At 41.2% G+C, this 18,920-nt stretch overlaps 4 protein-coding genes across 7 annotated transcripts; 3 read left to right on the plus strand and 1 right to left on the minus strand.

Moving 5' to 3' along the window:
- The first annotated feature begins 499 nt into the window (after positions 1-499).
- On the plus strand, positions 500-2,433 carry xcr1a.1 (chemokine (C motif) receptor 1a, duplicate 1). Its single transcript, XM_083672281.1, has 2 exons — positions 500-553; positions 966-2,433. The coding sequence occupies exon 2, from the start codon at positions 980-982 to the stop codon at positions 2,006-2,008; it is 1,029 nt and encodes a 342-aa protein (XP_083528407.1). The 5' UTR covers positions 500-553; positions 966-979; the 3' UTR covers positions 2,009-2,433.
- A 2,240-nt stretch (positions 2,434-4,673) lies between these two features.
- LOC310806288 (uncharacterized protein) lies at positions 4,674-9,003 on the plus strand (the record flags this gene model as incomplete). The annotated part of the gene is made up of 10 exons (XM_083672340.1): positions 4,674-4,734; positions 4,802-4,958; positions 5,933-6,459; positions 6,881-6,984; positions 7,185-7,265; positions 7,437-7,528; positions 7,629-7,687; positions 7,851-8,009; positions 8,109-8,152; positions 8,911-9,003. 10 exons carry the CDS (start codon positions 4,674-4,676, stop codon positions 8,995-8,997), a joined length of 1,371 nt encoding a protein of 456 aa, XP_083528466.1. The 3' UTR covers positions 8,998-9,003.
- A 1,289-nt stretch (positions 9,004-10,292) lies between these two features.
- Positions 10,293-14,735, minus strand: LOC310806159 (torsin-1A-interacting protein 1-like). 2 transcript variants are annotated; one of them, XM_083672161.1, is made up of 8 exons: positions 14,595-14,735; positions 14,175-14,291; positions 13,905-14,069; positions 13,604-13,750; positions 13,336-13,482; positions 12,923-13,039; positions 12,688-12,747; positions 10,293-12,520 (listed from the first exon to the last, which is right to left on the minus strand). In XM_083672161.1, the coding sequence occupies exons 1-8, from the start codon at positions 14,665-14,667 to the stop codon at positions 11,730-11,732; spliced, it is 1,617 nt and encodes a 538-aa protein (XP_083528287.1). In that variant the 5' UTR covers positions 14,668-14,735; the 3' UTR covers positions 10,293-11,729. The 2 variants fall into 2 exon arrangements, with proteins under 2 accessions (XP_083528287.1, XP_083528288.1); XM_083672162.1 differs by having other exon boundaries at positions 14,175-14,288; positions 14,595-14,724.
- A 56-nt stretch (positions 14,736-14,791) lies between these two features.
- On the plus strand, positions 14,792-18,513 carry LOC310806160 (uncharacterized protein). Of its 3 annotated transcripts, none has more exons than XM_083672164.1 (7): positions 14,792-14,819; positions 15,498-15,579; positions 15,689-15,862; positions 15,963-16,085; positions 16,229-16,303; positions 16,487-16,834; positions 17,036-18,513. In XM_083672164.1, exons 2-7 carry the CDS (start codon positions 15,552-15,554, stop codon positions 17,812-17,814), a joined length of 1,527 nt encoding a protein of 508 aa, XP_083528290.1. In that variant the 5' UTR covers positions 14,792-14,819; positions 15,498-15,551; the 3' UTR covers positions 17,815-18,513. The 3 variants fall into 3 exon arrangements, with proteins under 3 accessions (XP_083528290.1, XP_083528289.1, XP_083528291.1); XM_083672163.1 differs by having other exon boundaries at positions 14,795-14,930; XM_083672165.1 differs by having other exon boundaries at positions 14,795-14,930; positions 15,689-15,853.
- Positions 18,514-18,920: the final 407 nt, after the last annotated feature.

The following is an 18,920-nucleotide window of genomic DNA, read 5'->3' on the forward strand; positions in this document are numbered from 1 at the left end:
TTTGAATTCATATATGCATCGATTCTCGAAGAAAATGACTTATAAATCCATACTATCATAACCCAAAACTGTGTTAATTTTTTGTAAACAGTTTTTGTAAACAAACATGTACAATATGAGTTAGCTATCATCTCAAAGTACTTAGTCCTCCGAGAGAGAGCACTGAAGTTGAGAGTGGGCCTAGTCAATTTACCATTTCAACTACGAATTAAAGGTTAAAACGAAGGTTAAAACAAAAATGTTCTTCTAATAAGTCCGACTCCTAACTACCAGGTGAATAAATGATTTGGCTCTATCTCACTGTGTTTTCGGGTACAAAAATAATTGCTAACGCAAATGGTATAAAACTAATTATGCTGGGACTGGTATCAGCCTGTCTGTCTTCTGTCTCACTTAAAGAACTGGTAAACTGTGTCTTATTTTTCAGATCTGTATTAATAGTGAAGAGGGAAAAAAGGGAAGTGGTAGAGCAGCACAGTAAAGGGAAGTGGTAGAGCAGCACATCATATCAGTCAGTCTCTGAGACATCATAACTACAAATCCAGCACAAAAGGTAATTGTATTATTATTGTTTTTACTCAGATATCCCTTAAAATACTGTAACGATCCTGTGTAAGGCCCGTTATCAGCTCTGCCAAAGGAGTTAACTCTCTCAGTGTTGTAGCTAGCGTGGCCGGTTTGTAAGCGAAAAATTGTGAGTTCGATACCCGCTTAGAGCAAGCTACCCTATCTCGCCGTTCCCTACAATACAGTAGAATCTGGTTGAAGTTGAATACAACCAAGCAAAGATGTATTTATTATTTGAACATGATTTTATGAAAAATGATTACCCAGTTCCCGATGTTTGAAAACATTAACAAATGAACTGACAAACAAATAAATAAATAGGCCTAAATAAATAAATCTATTGGTATGTATGAATGATGGGATGTTATAACTCAACTTTCCACAATTCACTTTTTAAGCTTCCAACTTTCCAATGGATATTGAGAATGGAACAAACAATGTCTATGATCCAAACAACTATGACATGGAATATGAAGATGAGGTCTGTGACAAGAACCACGTTGTCAAGTTTGGATCCATTGCAACCCCTGCCTTCTACTTTGTCGTAACTGTTCTGAGTCTAGTTGGCAACATCCTGGTTCTGGTAATCCTTGCTATGTATGAAAATCTCAAATCCCTCACAAACATCTTCATCCTCAACCTGGCCATGTCTGATTTGATGTTCACCTTTGGCCTGCCCTTCTGGGCAATGTACCACATCTGGGGCTGGATCTTTGGAGAGATCACCTGCAAACTTGTCACATTTGTCTTCTATTCAGGATTTTACAGCAGCATATTGTTCCTGACCATCATGACTGTTCATCGATACCTGGGTGTAGTCCACCCCCTATCCGACCATGGCACACAGAGGGTTTGCTATGGGGTCACAACCTCCCTCATCATTTGGGTGGTTAGTTTTGGAGCAGCAATCCCTGCTCTGGTCTTTAGCACTGTCTTACCAAACCTCCACGAAGGAGATAACTCATGGCACTGCGAAATCGGGAATCATCAGTGGAAAAAAGTTGGTGCCTACCAACAGAACATATTTTTCTTGGCAGCTTTTACAGTAATGGGTTTCTGCTATGCTAGGATATTGGGAACAATTTTCAGGTCAAGGAACATGAGGAACAGAACCGTGAAGCTTATCTTCAGTATTGTGGCAGTGTTTTTCCTCGGCTGGGCACCATACAATGTGGTGATATTTCTGAGGCTGTTGGCTGACTACTCTCTGTACCCTTTTACTGATTGTGGAGTCAGCACAAGGCTTGATTATGGGTTATATGTGTGTCGACTGATGGCTTTCTCACACTGCTGTCTAAACCCTGTCTTTTACGCATTCGTTGGAGTAAAGTTCCGAAATCACTTCAGGGTAATTCTGCTAAAACTTTTCCAACGCCAAAGCCCCACGGATCAACAACAGAACAGAGCGGCTAACATTCACTCGATGGGATCGATGTATTAGCTCTTAAGGTTTCAGAGCACAACTTTCCATCCAACCTCGAATTTAATATTTTCCTTTAACCAGTTCATTGACACACAATAGACATGACAAAGACAGATGGTTATCCTTACCATGCAAAACTGACACAATATCATAGCCATATCATTGGTAAACGAACAGTTCAATTTGATGTAATTCAATGTGTAAATGTATAAATTAAATGTGTAAATGTATAAATTAAATGTGTAAATGTATAAATTCAATTCAATTCAATAATATAATCAACTCCTATGCAAGGTGTGTATAGGTAAAGCAGACACTGAGTGGTTCTAAAGCTTTAAAGATGTGATGAAATGTGCATAGAGAGAGGACCCTCAGATCCATAATGCTTGGATAAATGGCTTAATAGCTTTTCTACAATATACTTTCACATTGTTGATACTGAGTTGGCCAACATATTTTAACTGTCATGTTCTAATTGAATTTTGCTTTCCTTTTAAAATAAATGTACTTTTGATATATTTCATGATATCAGAAATTGTTTTTGCTGTTTAAGGTCAATTTTGTGGCACCTGGAAATTAAGTGAACTATCCCTTTAGAAGTGTTCTTCATCTTGGAATCCAGCAGAGGGCAGGCGTGAACTCCTCTATCTGTCTTGTGGCAGTGTAGCCTACTTAACTTTAGATATAAGGTAGATAGACCAGTAATTATGGCATTTAAATATTGGAGACCTGATATTATACTTTTCTAAAGAGGTCACTTAAGATACCTATATTTTCATTCGAAACACTATTATTGGATAGCAACACACAGCAATCCTACGTTGTGCTGGAATTTACACTGTGTCCTCCGAGGTAGGCGGCTGGCATGGGCACTGGGCCACGGGGCAGTACCAGTCTCTCGCTTACTACAGTAACAAATCACAATCTCGCTTACTACAGTAAAAAATCACAATCACAAACTCACAAGCGCACACGCGTCGATGGTCTACACTTCCTCAACTGGATCCGGTTTTACACTATCAAATGGTAACCTATAGTGCCGCTGGAAGGTAATGTAAAATACAATTTAAATACAGTTTAATTTTCAGTAAAATGTTGTCTTACCATATGTCGACAATTCAGCGTTAAAGACATAGCAGCTCTCGTTTAAGTCTATACCATGGGCTATAATTTTTTTAGTGATCCTCTATAGGCCTTTGCGTTTACAGTTAATAAACAGGTGAGTAAACGAATTATGTTTGCACCACTTTAATCGTGTGCCCTCTGAGATTACAGCAAATCTTAAATTGATTTAAAAATACAGTGTCCTGCGTAAGTAATGGGACAGTGAATAATGTTTTCTTCTTTTGGCTCTACATTTCAAACGTTTGGATTTGAAATCAAACAATTACTATGAGGTTAAAAAAGAGACTCTCAGCTTTTATTTGATTGTAGCTGTGTACATATTGGTTACTCAAAAGTAATGGGACAATTGGCTTGACAGGAGTTTCTGGTAAATAAGGAGTGTTCCATCACATAATTTGTACAGGCATAATAGAGCTGTCAAAGTCGAGTATTGATTCTTGGCTTTGCATTTGCCTTTGGAGTTTACTATTGGTGTCTGTCAACATGAGGACCAAAGAGGTGTCAATGAAAGTCAAGGAAGCCATTCAACATTATTAAAAAGATAAAGCTCAGCAATCACGAACGGGCTGGTAGGCCAAGTATGCTCACCATAATTAAGAAAACCCCCAAAACGACTGTCAACCACAGATCAGGAACACTGTCCAGGAGGTAGGGGTGAATGTGTCAGAGACTGCAGTACCATCCACAGAATTTGTCACCAGCCAAACTACAGATACTTCACTGCAAGGTGCAAACCACTAGTTATCCTCAAAAAGGATGGTCAGGTGACAGTATGCTAAAAGGTACCTAAAAAGCCTGCAGAGGTCTCGAAAAAGGACAGATACGATTAATATTATCATGTACCAGAGTGATTACAAGAGGAACATTTTGAGAAAAAAGGATCTGTCCAAGATTTACAGCATACCACCTCATCTGTGAAACATCGACCAAATACTAAACAATTAGGATGTTTGATAAATCTGTCCTACTACTTTTGGTTACACTAATACACATAATGTCTGAATGGTGAAACCAATATGTACACAAATGCCATCATATAAAATATGATAATCTGTACTTTAACTTCATAGTACTTTGATTTAAAATCCAAACTTTTGAGTGGAGAGCCAAAAGAAGAAACAATGCTTCACTGTCCCATTACTTACACAGGGCACAGTATATATATTAAATTGCCCCACACCCTTTTTCCTGTTTTCCAGATGTGCTCCCTCCAGATGGTCCTTTGCATTTGGTTTGGAGTTCATGCCAACACAGCTGTGACTGGGTACAGTGATGTTGCTAGTTTTGACAATTTACAGGAGGCCATTATCACAATGCATCCTATACATCACGGTTATGATCAACCCCCCATCCCACCTCAGACCAATCCATCACCCTTTACAGTCAGCCCTGAATGCGTCATTTCCCAATCTGGAGAACAGATTACAGGTAAAGATCTAAACAAACTAATCTCTGTGTGTTTATGCATGCATGTGTTTGGCTTCATAGTGCTGATGAATACGTAAGTATTCAAGATGCCCATCAGAATAGACTGTAGTAGCCTGTATGTCAGGTGATAATGTCGTCCATGCGGTTCAGACATCTCCCCCAGAAGAGTCTATCAGTTGAGACAAAACCAGGTAGCTTACCTCCTATAATCACATTTCTTTCGTCTATACCTGGCTGTTTTTGTATTTATTTTCACAGTGACACTCCAAGCTAATCCTGGCAAGACGTTTAAGGGGTTTATGTTGGAGGCTCGGGAGGAACAGGATGGCTCCCCTGTTGGCATGTTCAGTCTGCTCAGCAATTATACCTCTCTGGGCTTGCTCCTCACTTGCAATGAGAAACCAGTAAGTCTAATGTAAAACATGCATTTACACTATGTTGTTACCCTCTTATTGCCTACTATTTATCCCCTCACCACTTTCCCCCACATCTCATTTGGTCAAGCATTAATCTCATGACCAGACTAATGATGAAAAATGTAATCTGATGCAGACCTTGTAGTGCTTTGAATTGAATCCAAGTACATCTTATACCAAATTATTCAGCCTTGAGCACAGTTTAACTTCTCTCTCTCTGTCTAGGATTGTGCTGTTCTTCAATGTACTAATTCACCCAAGATATCATTCAATGCCAACTGGACAGCAACAACATATGGACATTTCTGTTTCAGGTCATTGTTAATTTATTAATTAACTATGCTGTTGTCACACTACCCAATTAAAAGTATCTTTAAAGTGATTGCAATGAGAAAAACGTATACTAGACGCAAGGGTTAGGGTTAGGTGGAGGTGGAACAGCACAGGGCTTGTTACCTAACAAGTCAGGACTAAACCCTACTGTACCACATGATGACATGTTGACTTTGATATCAACATTGTCAAGAGAGGGAAAATATTGCTAACTCTCTGTGTAAGCTACCAACTGTTTCTTTTATCAATACTAATCAGCAGCTTTAAGTCAGTTTATGAAAAATTGCACTGATGTAATTTACTGTGACATGGTAGTTTAAGACTCAGATTACTGTACTGTATGTGTAAGACATACAGTACAGTATGTAGGAATAAAAGCGAAATGTGTATCCATTCATCTTATAGAACTATTAATGTATTATCTTGGACTATTACCTCTGAATTGGTACATACTGTAGTATCAGCTCAAATAGTCTGAAATCATGTTTATTCATGTATTTCAGAGTCACATTTGTTGAAGACTTCTTTAAATTCTGGCTTCCCCCTCCTTTTCCTGCTCCTACTACTACTGTTACTACTACTACTACTACTACTACTACTACGCCAGACCCGTCCACATCTACTACTACTACTACCCCAGACCTGTCCACATCTACTACTACTACTACCCCAGACCCGTCCACATCTACTACTACTACTACACCAGACCCGTCCACATCTACTACTACTACTACCCCAGACCTGTCCACATCTACTACTACTACCACCCCAGACCCGTCCACATCTACTACTACTACTACACCAGACCCGTCCACATCTACTACTACTACTACACCAGACCCGTCCACATCTACTACTACTACTACACCAGACCCGTCCACATCTACTACTACTACTACACCAGACCCGTCCACATCTACTACTACTACTACACCAGACCCGTCCACATCTACTACTACTACTACACCAGACCCGTCCACATCTACTACTACTACCACCCCAGACCCGTCCACATCTACTACTACTACTACACCAGACCCGTCCACATCTACTACTACTACCACCCCAGACCCGTCCACATCTACTACTACTACTACACCAGACCCGTCCACATCTACTACTACTACTACACCAGACCCGTCCACATCCCACCCATCTACATCTACAGTTACAACAACACTGCAAACACCTGGCTCCACCAGCAAAACATCCCATGTCCCCACTGCTGAACCTCGTCTTGAGCCTTTTGTATGTAGGCCTACTGTAGGATAAGATGTGATGTTTGATGTTTTTTATGCAAATGGGGTTGTTGGGTTTTGGTAACAAAGAAACCGCCCCTTGAGAAAAAGAAGATCTTAATGTGGGCAGGGGTGTGCTTTATACAGTATTCAGTGCATGGTTTGTGTATTTTGAATGTAGCACTGCAGTGACACGCATGTGTGCAATAGCGCTGTACCTTGTGTTATAACAGTGTGTTTGTGTGTGTGTGTGTTTGTGTGTGTGTGTGTGTGTGTGTGTGTGTGTGTGTCTGTGTGTGTGTGTGTGTGTGTGTGTGTGTGTGTGTGCGTGCGTGCGTGCGTTTATGTTTAATATCAGGTATTAGAAAGCGAACTGTGTATGCTTTGTGCGCATCTCATTCATCCGCCGCAATTTACCAAGAGTCTTCTTAGAGGCAGAACACTTCTGAATAAGGTGAATGAGACATGATATGGCTTTTTATACGTTACTGCTGGCACTTTTAGTGTCCCCAGTTTAGGAACTGTTTGAGCTGAACAATGGATTCCCTTGCCTGAACTGTTTTCTTGTTAAGTTATTTGTGCTGTCATCAGATACACCAGATTTGCTTTTGTGTTCAGTTTTATTACATTAATTGACAACATTGTTTCTTTCAGGTGCTCACAGCTATGATGTCACTCTCTATAGCAGCAGTCATCATTGCCTTCAGTCTTTTGCTACTGAGTGAACCCATTTTTGTGAGTGTTAATCACAGACGTTACAGACATCTCTGCCAGTCAGTTACTGGGACAATTGTATTGTTTTTCTGGGTTGTGGTCAATTCCATGTCAAGTCATCAGTTTTGGATATTATTAGTCCTGGAGAAATTAAAAGTATGATTTTGATATGTGTTTGCTTGTGTGTTATAGGTGACGCTTGTCGTTCTTGAGGGGGTGGTTGTGATGCTGAGCCTGGTAGAAATCATTATTGCTCTTTTGCCTTTTAGACCCAGCCATGAACTGTGAGTCAATCAAATTTCAGCATGAAAATAAGTGCTAAACATTTTAATTAGTATTAATTTGTATAATACGTTAGTATTCTATGATTTGTGTCTGTCTCAGGAGGTCCATCTGTGATTGGGTGCTCAGAGTGATTTCCTTCATAAATGAGGTTTTTGCAGGTATAGAATTTCTCATTTTGGTTAAAGTTAATGCAGCAGTGTGCTGCTGTCAAGTTTTGTTTTATCTGGCCATTTTACCATTCGCATTGCTCCACCAAACATAATTATTCCCTCCATCTCTCTCTCTCTCTCTACCGGCACATTTTTCATTTCTCACACACAGTGGCTGCTATCTTTGTGGGACTGTGGAGGATTCAGAAGTACCACTCAGTCTGCTGGCTGCTAAAAGTGATGGGAGGTTATACAACTTGGGATCTCTTGGTTTTCTTCATGTACATACACCTCTGCTGTAACCAGATCCATCGAAGGAGGAGCAAGATCGGTGAAAATTAACATCTCAACACATGGTGCAAGATCTGGGCATTTCAGTGAAATTATTAAAGTAGATCAACTACATGTTTTGTTTTTTGTCTCCTTGCAGGACGTTCAGGAATGGATGACAAATGGATAGTCCCCAGGAGAATGGTGAGATAATCTCACTCTACATATCATTTATCCTAACCCTAATTTTAACCAAAGCCTTAACCCTGACCCTAACCTTGACTAAATTTTAACCAATTTGGAAATTCAACATCAGTTTGCAGATCAGCATGAACCCACTTTGGAGCTCAATAAAGCATAAATCCTGTTATTTCTTACCATTATCATAGGTAATGTTATGGTCAGAGCTAAAGACCCCAAGCGCAGGACACGTATATAGAGGTTTCAATGAAGGAACAGGGGAACGGGAAGGCAGGATGAAATGATAAGCAGGGCTGGGTGTCAGGGTAGGCAGGGCAGGCAGGCAGGTAGGACAAGTAGGTAGGGCAGGTAGACAGGCAGACAGGGCAGGTAGGCAGAAACCGGGCAGTGGCACTAAAGCACAGAGAGAGCGTGATTAGACACAGGAAACTTCTGAGAGAAAATTGCTACTAAGCAGCCGAGAGTGAGAATGACATGTAAGAACAACAAACGATCTGGCGATGAGTGGATGGGATGCCGGGATTTAAATACTGCAAGTTGATGAGATGATGAACCACAGTTGTGTAGATCGAGCAGGTGGAGATGATGATGAAACTGGATAACTGGAGCCTGGGCCACGGCCACGGCCACACACACACACACACACACAGACAGACAGGAGAGAGAGAGATACTGGCTCAGGCTGGGTGGAAGTGGAGGGCGTGACAGGTAATTGTCTTTCCTTAATTCGCACATTTACCAAGTCCCTTTCTTCTTTTCAGATACCATTTAAGACAATCCTCACAGTTACCTTCATTCTTGGAAAGATATGCTTTACAGTGGCTCTTATAGTTGGAATTTACTTATAGAGTAATTGCATTGAAACACATTTTATAACAGTACTGCAGTATTTTTACATGCAGGCACTGTAAATCTTGTTTTCATTTTTTTTATCTTAACTGTAAATTACACAGGCACTGTAAACCTTGTTTTTCATTATTTTTTATCTTAACTGTAAATTATTCTCTCATCACATGCTGTGTAATATTGTATCATGACTGATTTATCTGCAACTTTTTTAATTGATGTTGAACTGGACCCCTGCAATTATCAATAGGAATTAATGAAGTAGCTTCTCAAAAGGTAATATTCCATGATTTACTACAGTATATGCAATTAAAGAACTGTTCCATGTCAAGCCCAAAAGGTTGTTTATTTTACAGTGAGGTGACTTCCTTATACGTTCCTTGTTTGTCCGCTGTTTCTATATTGTCTGTGCAACAGTAGTTGCTCTGTTCTCTTTCCAGAGAACTGTACAAATACCCTGTCGGCTAAATAATGCATTTACATGTCACTAATTTCTACACCTGCCTCAAGACACCACCGAGACATAACTTTAGATTTGTTTAGATAATATAAATTCAGTGTTTGAATTGTAACCTCAAAGGGATTTTTTTCTTCCTTGTATTTTAGGAGCAACCACAATCACAATCACAATCTCTGAAGAGAACATTGTGATCTGGACTTCCTGATGTTTCCATGACAACATTTTAAGATTGCATAGTGCTAGAGAGAGAGAGGAGTGATGTGTTTTAAAAGAGTGTTCAGATTTTTCTATTTTATGCACTTAACTGGCCATGACTGATAGCCCTCTACAGTGTACTTGAGTACAGTGGATCCACCTGCCACCCAGAAAACAAATCTGTGGCCAAGATAGATTAAGGTATACGGGAATAATAAATCGCCTATGACACCCAGTTAATGATTAACAACCCAACCTATAATCTACAACTTCCTCTTGCTGTGAAGACAACTCACTTTTATTCACCTCTAGCAAACTGGAACACAATACATTCCAACACAAGTACACAGTCATCTCAGTGTCTCATCATATAGTATGGATACATCGGATGCTTTTAGGTCAGTGTTCACAACTGTTCACAACGATGTGGCTCAATCACTTGAGTTGAGCTGTCAAAGTTGACTGTGCAAATTTAACTGTGCAAATTTAACGGTGCTTCTGTTTTACTTTGTCTCTACCTAGTGGTGAAGAAATCAACATATTTAATGTCACCAAGGCCTTGGTGAGAGATGAGTGAAGAAAACTGTTATCACATCTCACATTATAAATAAGGTCAGTCTACAACAGGTATTAAAATAATCTTTATTAAGAAACCAAAAACAGCAACAAACACATTTGAGTGATACAAATTAATACATCTCAATATTACAATGTCAGCACAAGCTCAGAGCATTTCAATGTAGACATCAGTAATACAAATTCATGTGATCAGATGAAAGGGTTGCATTAGGTTGAGTGTCTTCAATATTTCTAACAGCTGCATCTAACTACTTAACAAATCTGTTCTTACCAGTCTGACCTTGTTGCTATTGCAAAGTTATTGAATAACTACAGTCCCAGTTATTGGTTAGTTATTCATAGCAACAGTGACTATTTTGGTACAACATTTCAACAATATGCTCCATATCAATGATGAACATTTTCTATAAGGCACAATCTCTGACTGGTAGACCCAGTTATATGATATTTTTGATGAAAACCAGTTAGTTCAATTTAAATTCTACTGTAAATATATTGTGCTAGGTATCTGTTTGATAAACGTAGTTTTTTTTCTGTGCCCTCTTTATGGTCGAGTTTTCTAAAGAAAATATATCTCAACCTCAGAAAAATAACCTTCCAAATATACAGTAGTTTAATAATACTTCTGATTCAGTCAATACAGCCAAACAATATACAATAACATGCAGACCTGTACAGATACAAACCTGATGCATGAAAAATGTTTATAATGGCCGTCTTCATGTGTGACATTCCTTCGGGTAAACTGGTAAGAAGTACAACCAGATAATTAGATTCGTGCAAAAAATGTTTCCCAATCATGTGCATGGGAAATAAAGGAATGAAGTCATATCTTAAAATATCTACACATGAACATTTTAACAGTGTAAAATAAATTCAATTTTTGTCATTTTATATTCAAGGGTGAAATTATGGGATTTACAAAAATAGTCCAATACATCATATTAACAATTACTGGAAATTGTTTGTTAAAGGACATTATTTTTCATTTAAATGCAGTCCCTTACAGAGCTGAAGTTGTAAAACAAAGTGCTAACAATTTATGATTCAACAAAAAACAAGAAAATCATCAACCAATAGATATCTAATAAAAATCAATGCTGTACATCTGTGTGGGAAAACTTTTGGTCTGGAATGAAACTACTCACAACACCTGCTGTTCTTAACCCAGACATTCACTCAGCAGTTACTTCTGCATTTCATAACCTGGCTGGGAAATTGATGAGAAATATAAGACCAAACAAAACAGCCGTTGCCCAGCATCTTAATGTTGGTCTGAATACACCAGCGTATCAATCTCTGAAAAAGAGCACACAGCCTCAAAAAGGTTTCACTTCTCGGTCCAACTGTGAAGACCTACTGCACAGACAGCAGAGTGCCCAGGCAGGCTGATCCACACATCACTCCTCAGCTACAGAGCCCAGTCATTTGGTTGTTCCGAGGAGAGGGAGAGGGGCTGAGAAGGGCCTGGTTCTAACCTGTCATCTGACTTTGCCTAGTTTAGTCATTGCAACCTGTCTGCTCTATCCTCTCCTCTGCTGCCACAGGCAGGATGAGATGGGAGATGCGGCTCCACAGTCCACCAAACTTGTCCATGTCCATTGTGTTAAAGGAGGCCTGGCTGTCAGAGCCCAAAAGCCTCTTATGGATATAGTCCTGCACCTTCTCCTCCACCTCATTCAGACTGAGCTCCTCCCCCACCTGCTCTTCCGGCAGAAGCACAGTGAAGAGCAGGAACACCCGCTTGTAGGCAGCGTTTTCGTGGTCACAGTAGCGGTAGAAGATGAGGGTGGAGCCCGGAGGCAGCTCCTCAAAGCGGTGGATGATGGCCACAGGCTTGTCCCCCTCAAAGGCGTCCCGCAGCTGACCATCAATGTCTAGCTTAACTTCGTCGCTGTCCTGGGTGGCTTTGCTAGCTCCTTCGATGTGAAGGACAGAAGCATTGAGGGCGGAGGAGTAGGCGGAGGCCAGGCGATGGGCCAGGCAGTGCAACGTCTTCTCAGCTCTGCGGCCAGCTGTCAGGATCAGGCTGACGGGCTCTGTGGGCTGGGCCGTCTGGAGGTGCCCCTCCAAGTGGATCCTGCTCCTCCTCCACAGCTCAGAGCGTTGGCTGGGGAACAAGGCCTCCAAGGCAGAAAACTGAGCCAGAAACTCCCCTGGTTTCACAGGCCAGGCTGGGTGGTGATCACCACCTGCAGGCCCATGGCGTACTGGGAGGTTCTGGTAGCATAGGACACCCAAACCAACTGAGGCAAGCAGTATCAGAACCTGACACATCATCCATATGCACCCTGTTAGGACGAGAGGACAACTTAGAGACAGACCAGACATACTGTATGGCGCACATTATACAATTATAAATTAATTTCGGGAATGGGGTGCTCAACTCTGGGTGCTTCTTTAATAGATTATACGATTGCAAATAATATGAAGAAAAAAAAAATAGACTAAAACTTACCTCTAGAGGATGACCCAGAATGTCCCTTGCAGTCAGCTGATTTTTTCTTTTTTTTAATGTCTGAAGGGATAAACAAAGAAAATATTGAAGTATTGAAAAAGTTTCAAGCTGTAAAAAATTATAAAGTGTTACAAATTAACTACAATTGTGCTAAAAGACTACCACAAACATGTTCAAGCCATGCCAGTCTGAACTATTTAAAAAAAATAGCCAAACACGTGTACATGCCCAGTACCTTGCTTTGGGAGTCGAGAGGTTTCTTTTTGAGTAGGAACGTTGTTCACCCGAGGTCTCAATGTGTGGGATACTTTAGAGATGGGGTTAACACTACAGTGGTTGGCTCCAGAAATACCTACAGAGAGAAAAACATCATGTCAAGAGTGTTTAATAAATGATTAATAAATGATACCTTATTTTGACATCAACTATTGTAATAAAATAAAGGACAGCAACAACTTCTGGATTTTATAGGAATCCTTTACTTGTGTATCAGGCAACAAGTCCATGCTCTGGGTCCAGCCGAGTGGTCTGACCAAGAACTTAGTTTGCCATCTGGTCTTGTAGTGTTTTACCCCTTTGATCTACAGTGCATTCGGAAAGTATTCAGACCCCTTCACTACAAGGACTACCAACATTTAAGTCTGTTACCGATGGCTTTAGCTTTCCCCTCCATTTTCTCCTTGTACTCTGACATGCTGCTTCTCTTGAAAGTCAGAACCTCTGGTCGGTTCTCCAGCGGTCTGAGTTGGGTTGCAGACTTGGTAGAGCCAGCAGCACCTCTCCTAGAAGGTTCCACTGGAGGAAAAAAAAGACACATGGCCTTCATGAACATTGCTTTATGAAAAACATTAGTTTGGTCTTTTACTGATCCTGAATCATAAGACGTCTTAGGCTTGAGAGTAAAATGAGGCCATACCTCTCTTGGCTTTGAGACACTCTGTATCTGGACCCTCTGGATGAATGGATCTGCGGCTCCGTAGGTACAAGGTGGGATCAACCGTTGAGTTGATCCTAACTGTCTTGGGTAAGTTAATGTCCCCCATCTGATGTTTACCAAAGGAACCTGTCTCAGGACAACAGATACATTTGACATGATGGACTAATAGCAAACCTAGAATATAACATTGAATTGGCCTGGACAAAAGGATCCCTGCTGGCCATCTAGGCTATTCTAAGAAAATAGGGCAACTGGTAGTAGTGTCCAATGAAAATCTCACGTTTCTGCTGTGTGACATGGTGGTAGGAATCTTCCTCTGCAATCATCTCATGGTCCTCATTTTGCCCCATATTTTGATCCTCATCTGTTTCCAGGACATCCATCTCATCCTCATCACTGCTGCAATCCACTCCAATCTCTGATTTACTCTTTTTGTTGGGGGACTCTTGAGTTGGGAAAGCAAGTAGGAATCAACTGTATGCTCCAAGAGGAATAATAACTTAACAACTGCCCTAATCGAATAGTTTGACTACTAGTCAATGTATTTTACCTTCATCTGAAGCCTCTTCAATTTCTTTGCCGTTGACAGTTGTGGATGGGATCTTGTTCTCTGCCCCTCTTCTCTTCCTCTTGAGTGGACCTCTGGGTGTCAACTCAATATTAACTGCTGGCGAGGGTTAGAAAAAGAACAATAACAAGTGGCAACAACGTTAGCTTGTTAGCTAGATATCTAGAATCCGTTATCACTACTTGCGATTGTTGATTTAACTCATTGTAGACAGTGAGTAGCTACAACAAATCGATTGTACTAGCTAGCTACGATACCGCCGGCTAATGATGTGATATTGCTAGCTCACGTCATTCATGTCAATGTTGAAAAGCACTACCTACAAGATGGCAGGCTAACGTTAGCCAACAAGCAAGCTCGTACAGGATAAACTAGTAAACTAAAATAACTTAGATGACAAACCTCTCGCCGATTGTCTTGTCAACGTCCTCCTTGCCGGTTGAGCAGCATTATTTTGTAAAACTTCAGAATCCATGGTTGCACTACCGTATATAGTGCGAATCAAATGTTAAGACTACATGAAGTTCTCAAAAAGCATTTCCTAGGACGCGGAACATTGATGACAGAACACCCTGACAACCGGAAATGAGTCCTATCTGCATCGATTTCGTTGGAAACAACATTTCTGTATGTATAATGAACCTCTAGTTTGCTGGATAACGTTAGTCCTCACTGTATCAAGGCATCACATTACAAACTAGATTAGAGGAATAATCTGTGGAAGAAGTAGGACTTCTGGTAAGATTTGTTAACAAGGAGGCGCTGGATTGAATTATTAAAACCGACTCATGAAAACGTAACGCTTTCACTTTTTATCAAAGATAGCAATCAAAGATAGTTACTGTATCAGCGTGCCGCACGCTAACCCTAACTCTTTTTATTCTATGGGGAGAACCCTGAATTTCAACGATATACTGGTAGCTAGCTAAATCTGCAGAGGTATGAGGTTACTAGAAAATTATAGCCGCTTGCCAGTTGGCTACAAAGGTCAACATTTGCTAGTTTGGCTAACCAGGTACCTAGAACCGCCTGGGAATGATTTGCTACAGTATTAGCTAGCTATATGAACAGTATTAGCTAGCTATATGAACACGCTCACTCAATACTGGCATTCACTGCTTGCTAACATTCTACGTTCTGAGACAGCTTTCTTCTTGAATGTCTTGGCTAACAAGCAACAAACATCATTACTAAATGCTTACTCAAGTATTGTGCACTTGCAAAAGTGAACCAGTTCATAATGGAAACGAGTTGCATTGTCATATGTATGTTAATGTGACTGATGATTTGACTCTCCTTTTACAGCGAATTTGAAATCCAATGGTTTACTGTGAGTAAGGTGCCCTTACCCCCCAAAAAATGGCAGAGGCGGACCCCACCCAGACAGGTATGCTTACTTGCTACAGGTTACATTCAACTAATGACTCAATCAATGTATTCCTAACAAGTCAATTAGAATAACCAATTAATGTCTTTCTTGCTTAACTTTTTCTCAGGCACTGGGGACAGGGACAACCTCTCATCCACCATTGTGGGCAACGGCACAGCTAGCAATGAACATGAACAAAAGGAGACTAGTATAAAGCAGAGTGCAACAGAAAAAAATACAACTGAAGAAGATCCCAGCCCCAGCGAAAATATAGAAAATGCTTATACTGATGGTGAGATAAGTAAGGTTTTGCAGTAGATTATGTAGCGTTCAATGATTTTCGGGATTCTGGCTCACTTCTTGGTCTCTGTTTTTGTTGTTGCTTCCTACTGGGGTGGCAGTGAGTCTAAATCAGGCCAATGAAGTGGATGGTGAGAATGTCATCACTGCCCTTCAAGAGATGAGTGGAGAGACCTCCCCTGTAATTGGAAAATCAACTGACCAGACAACTGACAAACCTTCCAGTAAGATTCCCTTTTCCATTCAGTTCTTAGGCTAGACATTAGAAGCTTTTGACTGTAGTTAGTAATCCCTTTTGACTGTAGTTAGTAATCCCTTTTGACTGTAGTTAGTAGTAACCAGAATCTCTGATTATGTCTCTATACAGAGAGTGACCATGGAGACGGACTTCCTCCTGAGCAACAACAGGACCCAGACAACCTATACAGTGAGCTTAGAAAGGGTAAGAATGCCTGGGCACATTCAAGACCCACCTAAAATCTTTAATTTTGTTATCAGATGACATTGAGAATTTAGTTTAGAACTTAGTTATGGTAAATTATTGGTTTGCTGTCTTTTACCTACTGTTGCTTTTTATGAGAGTATTATAATTGTTGTTGTTGTTGTTTGTTTTATTCCTGGTTAGGTCTGAGTGGCAAAAAAAAAGTTCTAGAGCCCTCGGCCTTCACCTTAAACCAAAGCTCTGGGACTTCTGATGAACCTTCTGGGACGGCTGAAGAACCTTCTGGGACTGCTAAAGAACCTTCTGGGACGGCTGAAGAACCTTCTGGGACTGCTGAAGAACCTTCTGGCACGGCTAAAGAACCTTCTGGGACGGCTGAAGAACCTTCTGGGACGGCTAAAAAACCTTCTGGGACGGCTAAAAAACCTTCTGGGACGGCTGAAGAACCTTCTGGGACGGCTAAAAAACCTTCTGGGACGGCTAAAAAACCTTTTGGGACGGCTGAAGAACCTTCTGGGACTGCTAAAGAACGTAAGACTACTGTTTCCATGTATCCATCTGACTACTAGACAGAAGGGTCTGTTTCACTTCTTGTTACTCTCTTCTACTGTACTTGCTGTAGTATGTGTCCAGGGGGCTGGAAGGGGTACTAAGTACTGGTTGATTTGGTATTTTCAACCGGTGAATTTCTAAACAACATATAACAGCAGCCTTTTCTTCTGCCCCCCTTAGGTAATGCAGCTGTTATTCTGGGGATTCTGCTAGCGTTTTGTTCCGTCCTGGTGATGTGGTTTAACAGTACTCCATTACCACCTGAGCAGGCAAAGATCAGCCAAGTAGACATCTTCCTCAGGGAGAGGAAGAGGGTGGAGGCAGAGTTCCCTGGCCAGCGCCCGGAGCTATGGAGGAGGAGCATGATCCACCTGGAGAGGCACCTCCAGATGGCCCAGCCCACAGAGCCCGTCAGCCTGATCCTGACAGCCGGCCGCAGAGCTGAGAAGACACTGCACTGCCTGGCCCATCGCCTGGCCTCCGCCTACTCCTCTGCCCACAATGCCTCTGTTCTACACATTGATGGCGCTAGCAAAGCCACCCAGGACAGCGACCAGGTGAAGCTGGACATTGATGGTCAGCTGCGGGGCGCCTTCGAGGGGGACAAGCCTGTGGCCGTCATCCACCGGTTTGAGGAGCTGCCTCCGGGCTCCACCCTTATCTTCTACCGCTACTGCGACCACGAAAACGCTGCCTACAAGAAGGCTTTGCTGATCTTCACTGTGCTGCTGGAGAGAGAAGAAGAGGTGTCGTCCCATTTGAGCCTGAGTATGGTGGAGGAGATGGTGGATGATCACCTCCAGGCGAAGTTTCTCTCCTCAGACCACCCAGCAGCCTATGATGAGATGGACATGGACAAGTTTAGTGGACTGTGGAGCCGCATCTCTCACCTCGTCCTGCCTGTGGCAGCAGTTGAGGGGATGGAGAAGCAGGGGTGTGGGGGGACAGTGGGAGCCTAGAATGTGTTTCTATCTAAACAAAACAAGCTGAAGCATGTTCCTAGATCTTTAATTGGGCTAATATCATCATCCTAAAGATAGATGTAGTGGTTCAATAATGGTCCTCAGTCAGCAGAGCAAATGTTTTTGATTTGTGTTGGGCCTTCGAGAGAAAGAAGGCTCTTACAGATAAAACATGCTCTTTGCTACCTATTTATAAAATTTCTGTGGAGGTTTATCTTAAAGTTTGATCTCAGTGCAATTCATGTTTTGGGAAATGGGGTTCAGATGTAGGGCCTGGCACTTTACTATTTTAGTCTACAAGAAACAACATTTGAGTCTGATAAAAAATCATGCACTCAGAGAGAAAATGCACTAAAATACAAACTACAATGGTTCTTAAAATGTAATTTGTGATGTTGAAGACCTTTTGGTGTGGTTGTATATTTGTGAGATCGGCTTCGAATGAAGGATGTGATTATTATGAGTGATTTTTTTTAAATTGGACTCTAAAATGGTTGTTGTTCCTATGGACGCCATTGATCATAGAGTTCCACTACTGTGTAAGACAGACTCCAAGTGTTTATCATTACTTTTTGTATTGGGTTTACTTTGTCAGTAATACCTAGGTTGCCTCACCTGTTTTTGATAACAGATGTATCAGATGCATTCGAATAACCACTGTATGTGCCTTAAATTAAATAAAGTATTATAAGGGTGTGCTTGCATGTTGTTATTGAATACATGTATTGCGAGAGGGCGCCAAAGACCATATTTTCTGTTGGGTTAGGAATAGATGTACCGTTTCCAAATGCGCTGGATTTGATCAGACGTAAATTCACAAAATAACTTTGAGTTCGAATCAACTAATTTGAATGACTTTACATACGCAGGTATTTTCCCAATATTTATTACAATTACAATAAGGAGATGTAATAGCCGCCAGGCTGTGTTAAAATGGACGGATTAAGGAAAATCATGTGTTTGTGACTGCGCGCTTCACCTAGCATAGGCGCACTGTGCGCAGTTAAATCCCTCCTTGCCCCTTTCGTCAGGTCTTCTGTCTCCACTCTACTGTGAGTCAAACGCAGTCCCTCTCATCAGCGCAGTCACTTGCAGCAGATGCA

This window comes from Argentina silus, assembly GCF_951799395.1.
Source record: "Argentina silus genome assembly, chromosome: 6".
In the NCBI taxonomy this organism is placed as follows: domain Eukaryota; kingdom Metazoa; phylum Chordata; class Actinopteri; order Argentiniformes; family Argentinidae; genus Argentina; species Argentina silus.

Excerpts from the sequence above, each read along its gene's own strand:
- xcr1a.1 (XM_083672281.1), top strand. The coding sequence starts at position 980 with ATGGATATTGAGAATGGAACAAACAATGTCTATGATCCAAACAACTAT.
- LOC310806159 (XM_083672161.1), bottom strand. The coding sequence starts at position 14,667 with ATGGATTCTGAAGTTTTACAAAATAATGCTGCTCAACCGGCAAGGAGG. Across the intron at positions 14,292-14,594 it reads GACAAGACAATCGGCGAGAG|CAGTTAATATTGAGTTGACA; the intron begins GTTTGTCATCTA and ends AACCCTCGCCAG. Across the intron at positions 13,751-13,904 it reads CCATGTCACACAGCAGAAAC|GTTCCTTTGGTAAACATCAG; the intron begins GTGAGATTTTCA and ends GTCCTGAGACAG.
- LOC310806160 (XM_083672164.1), top strand. The coding sequence starts at position 15,552 with ATGGCAGAGGCGGACCCCACCCAGACAG. Across the intron at positions 15,580-15,688 it reads GGCGGACCCCACCCAGACAG|GCACTGGGGACAGGGACAAC; the intron begins GTATGCTTACTT and ends ACTTTTTCTCAG. Across the intron at positions 16,835-17,035 it reads TTCTGGGACTGCTAAAGAAC|GTAATGCAGCTGTTATTCTG; the intron begins GTAAGACTACTG and ends TGCCCCCCTTAG.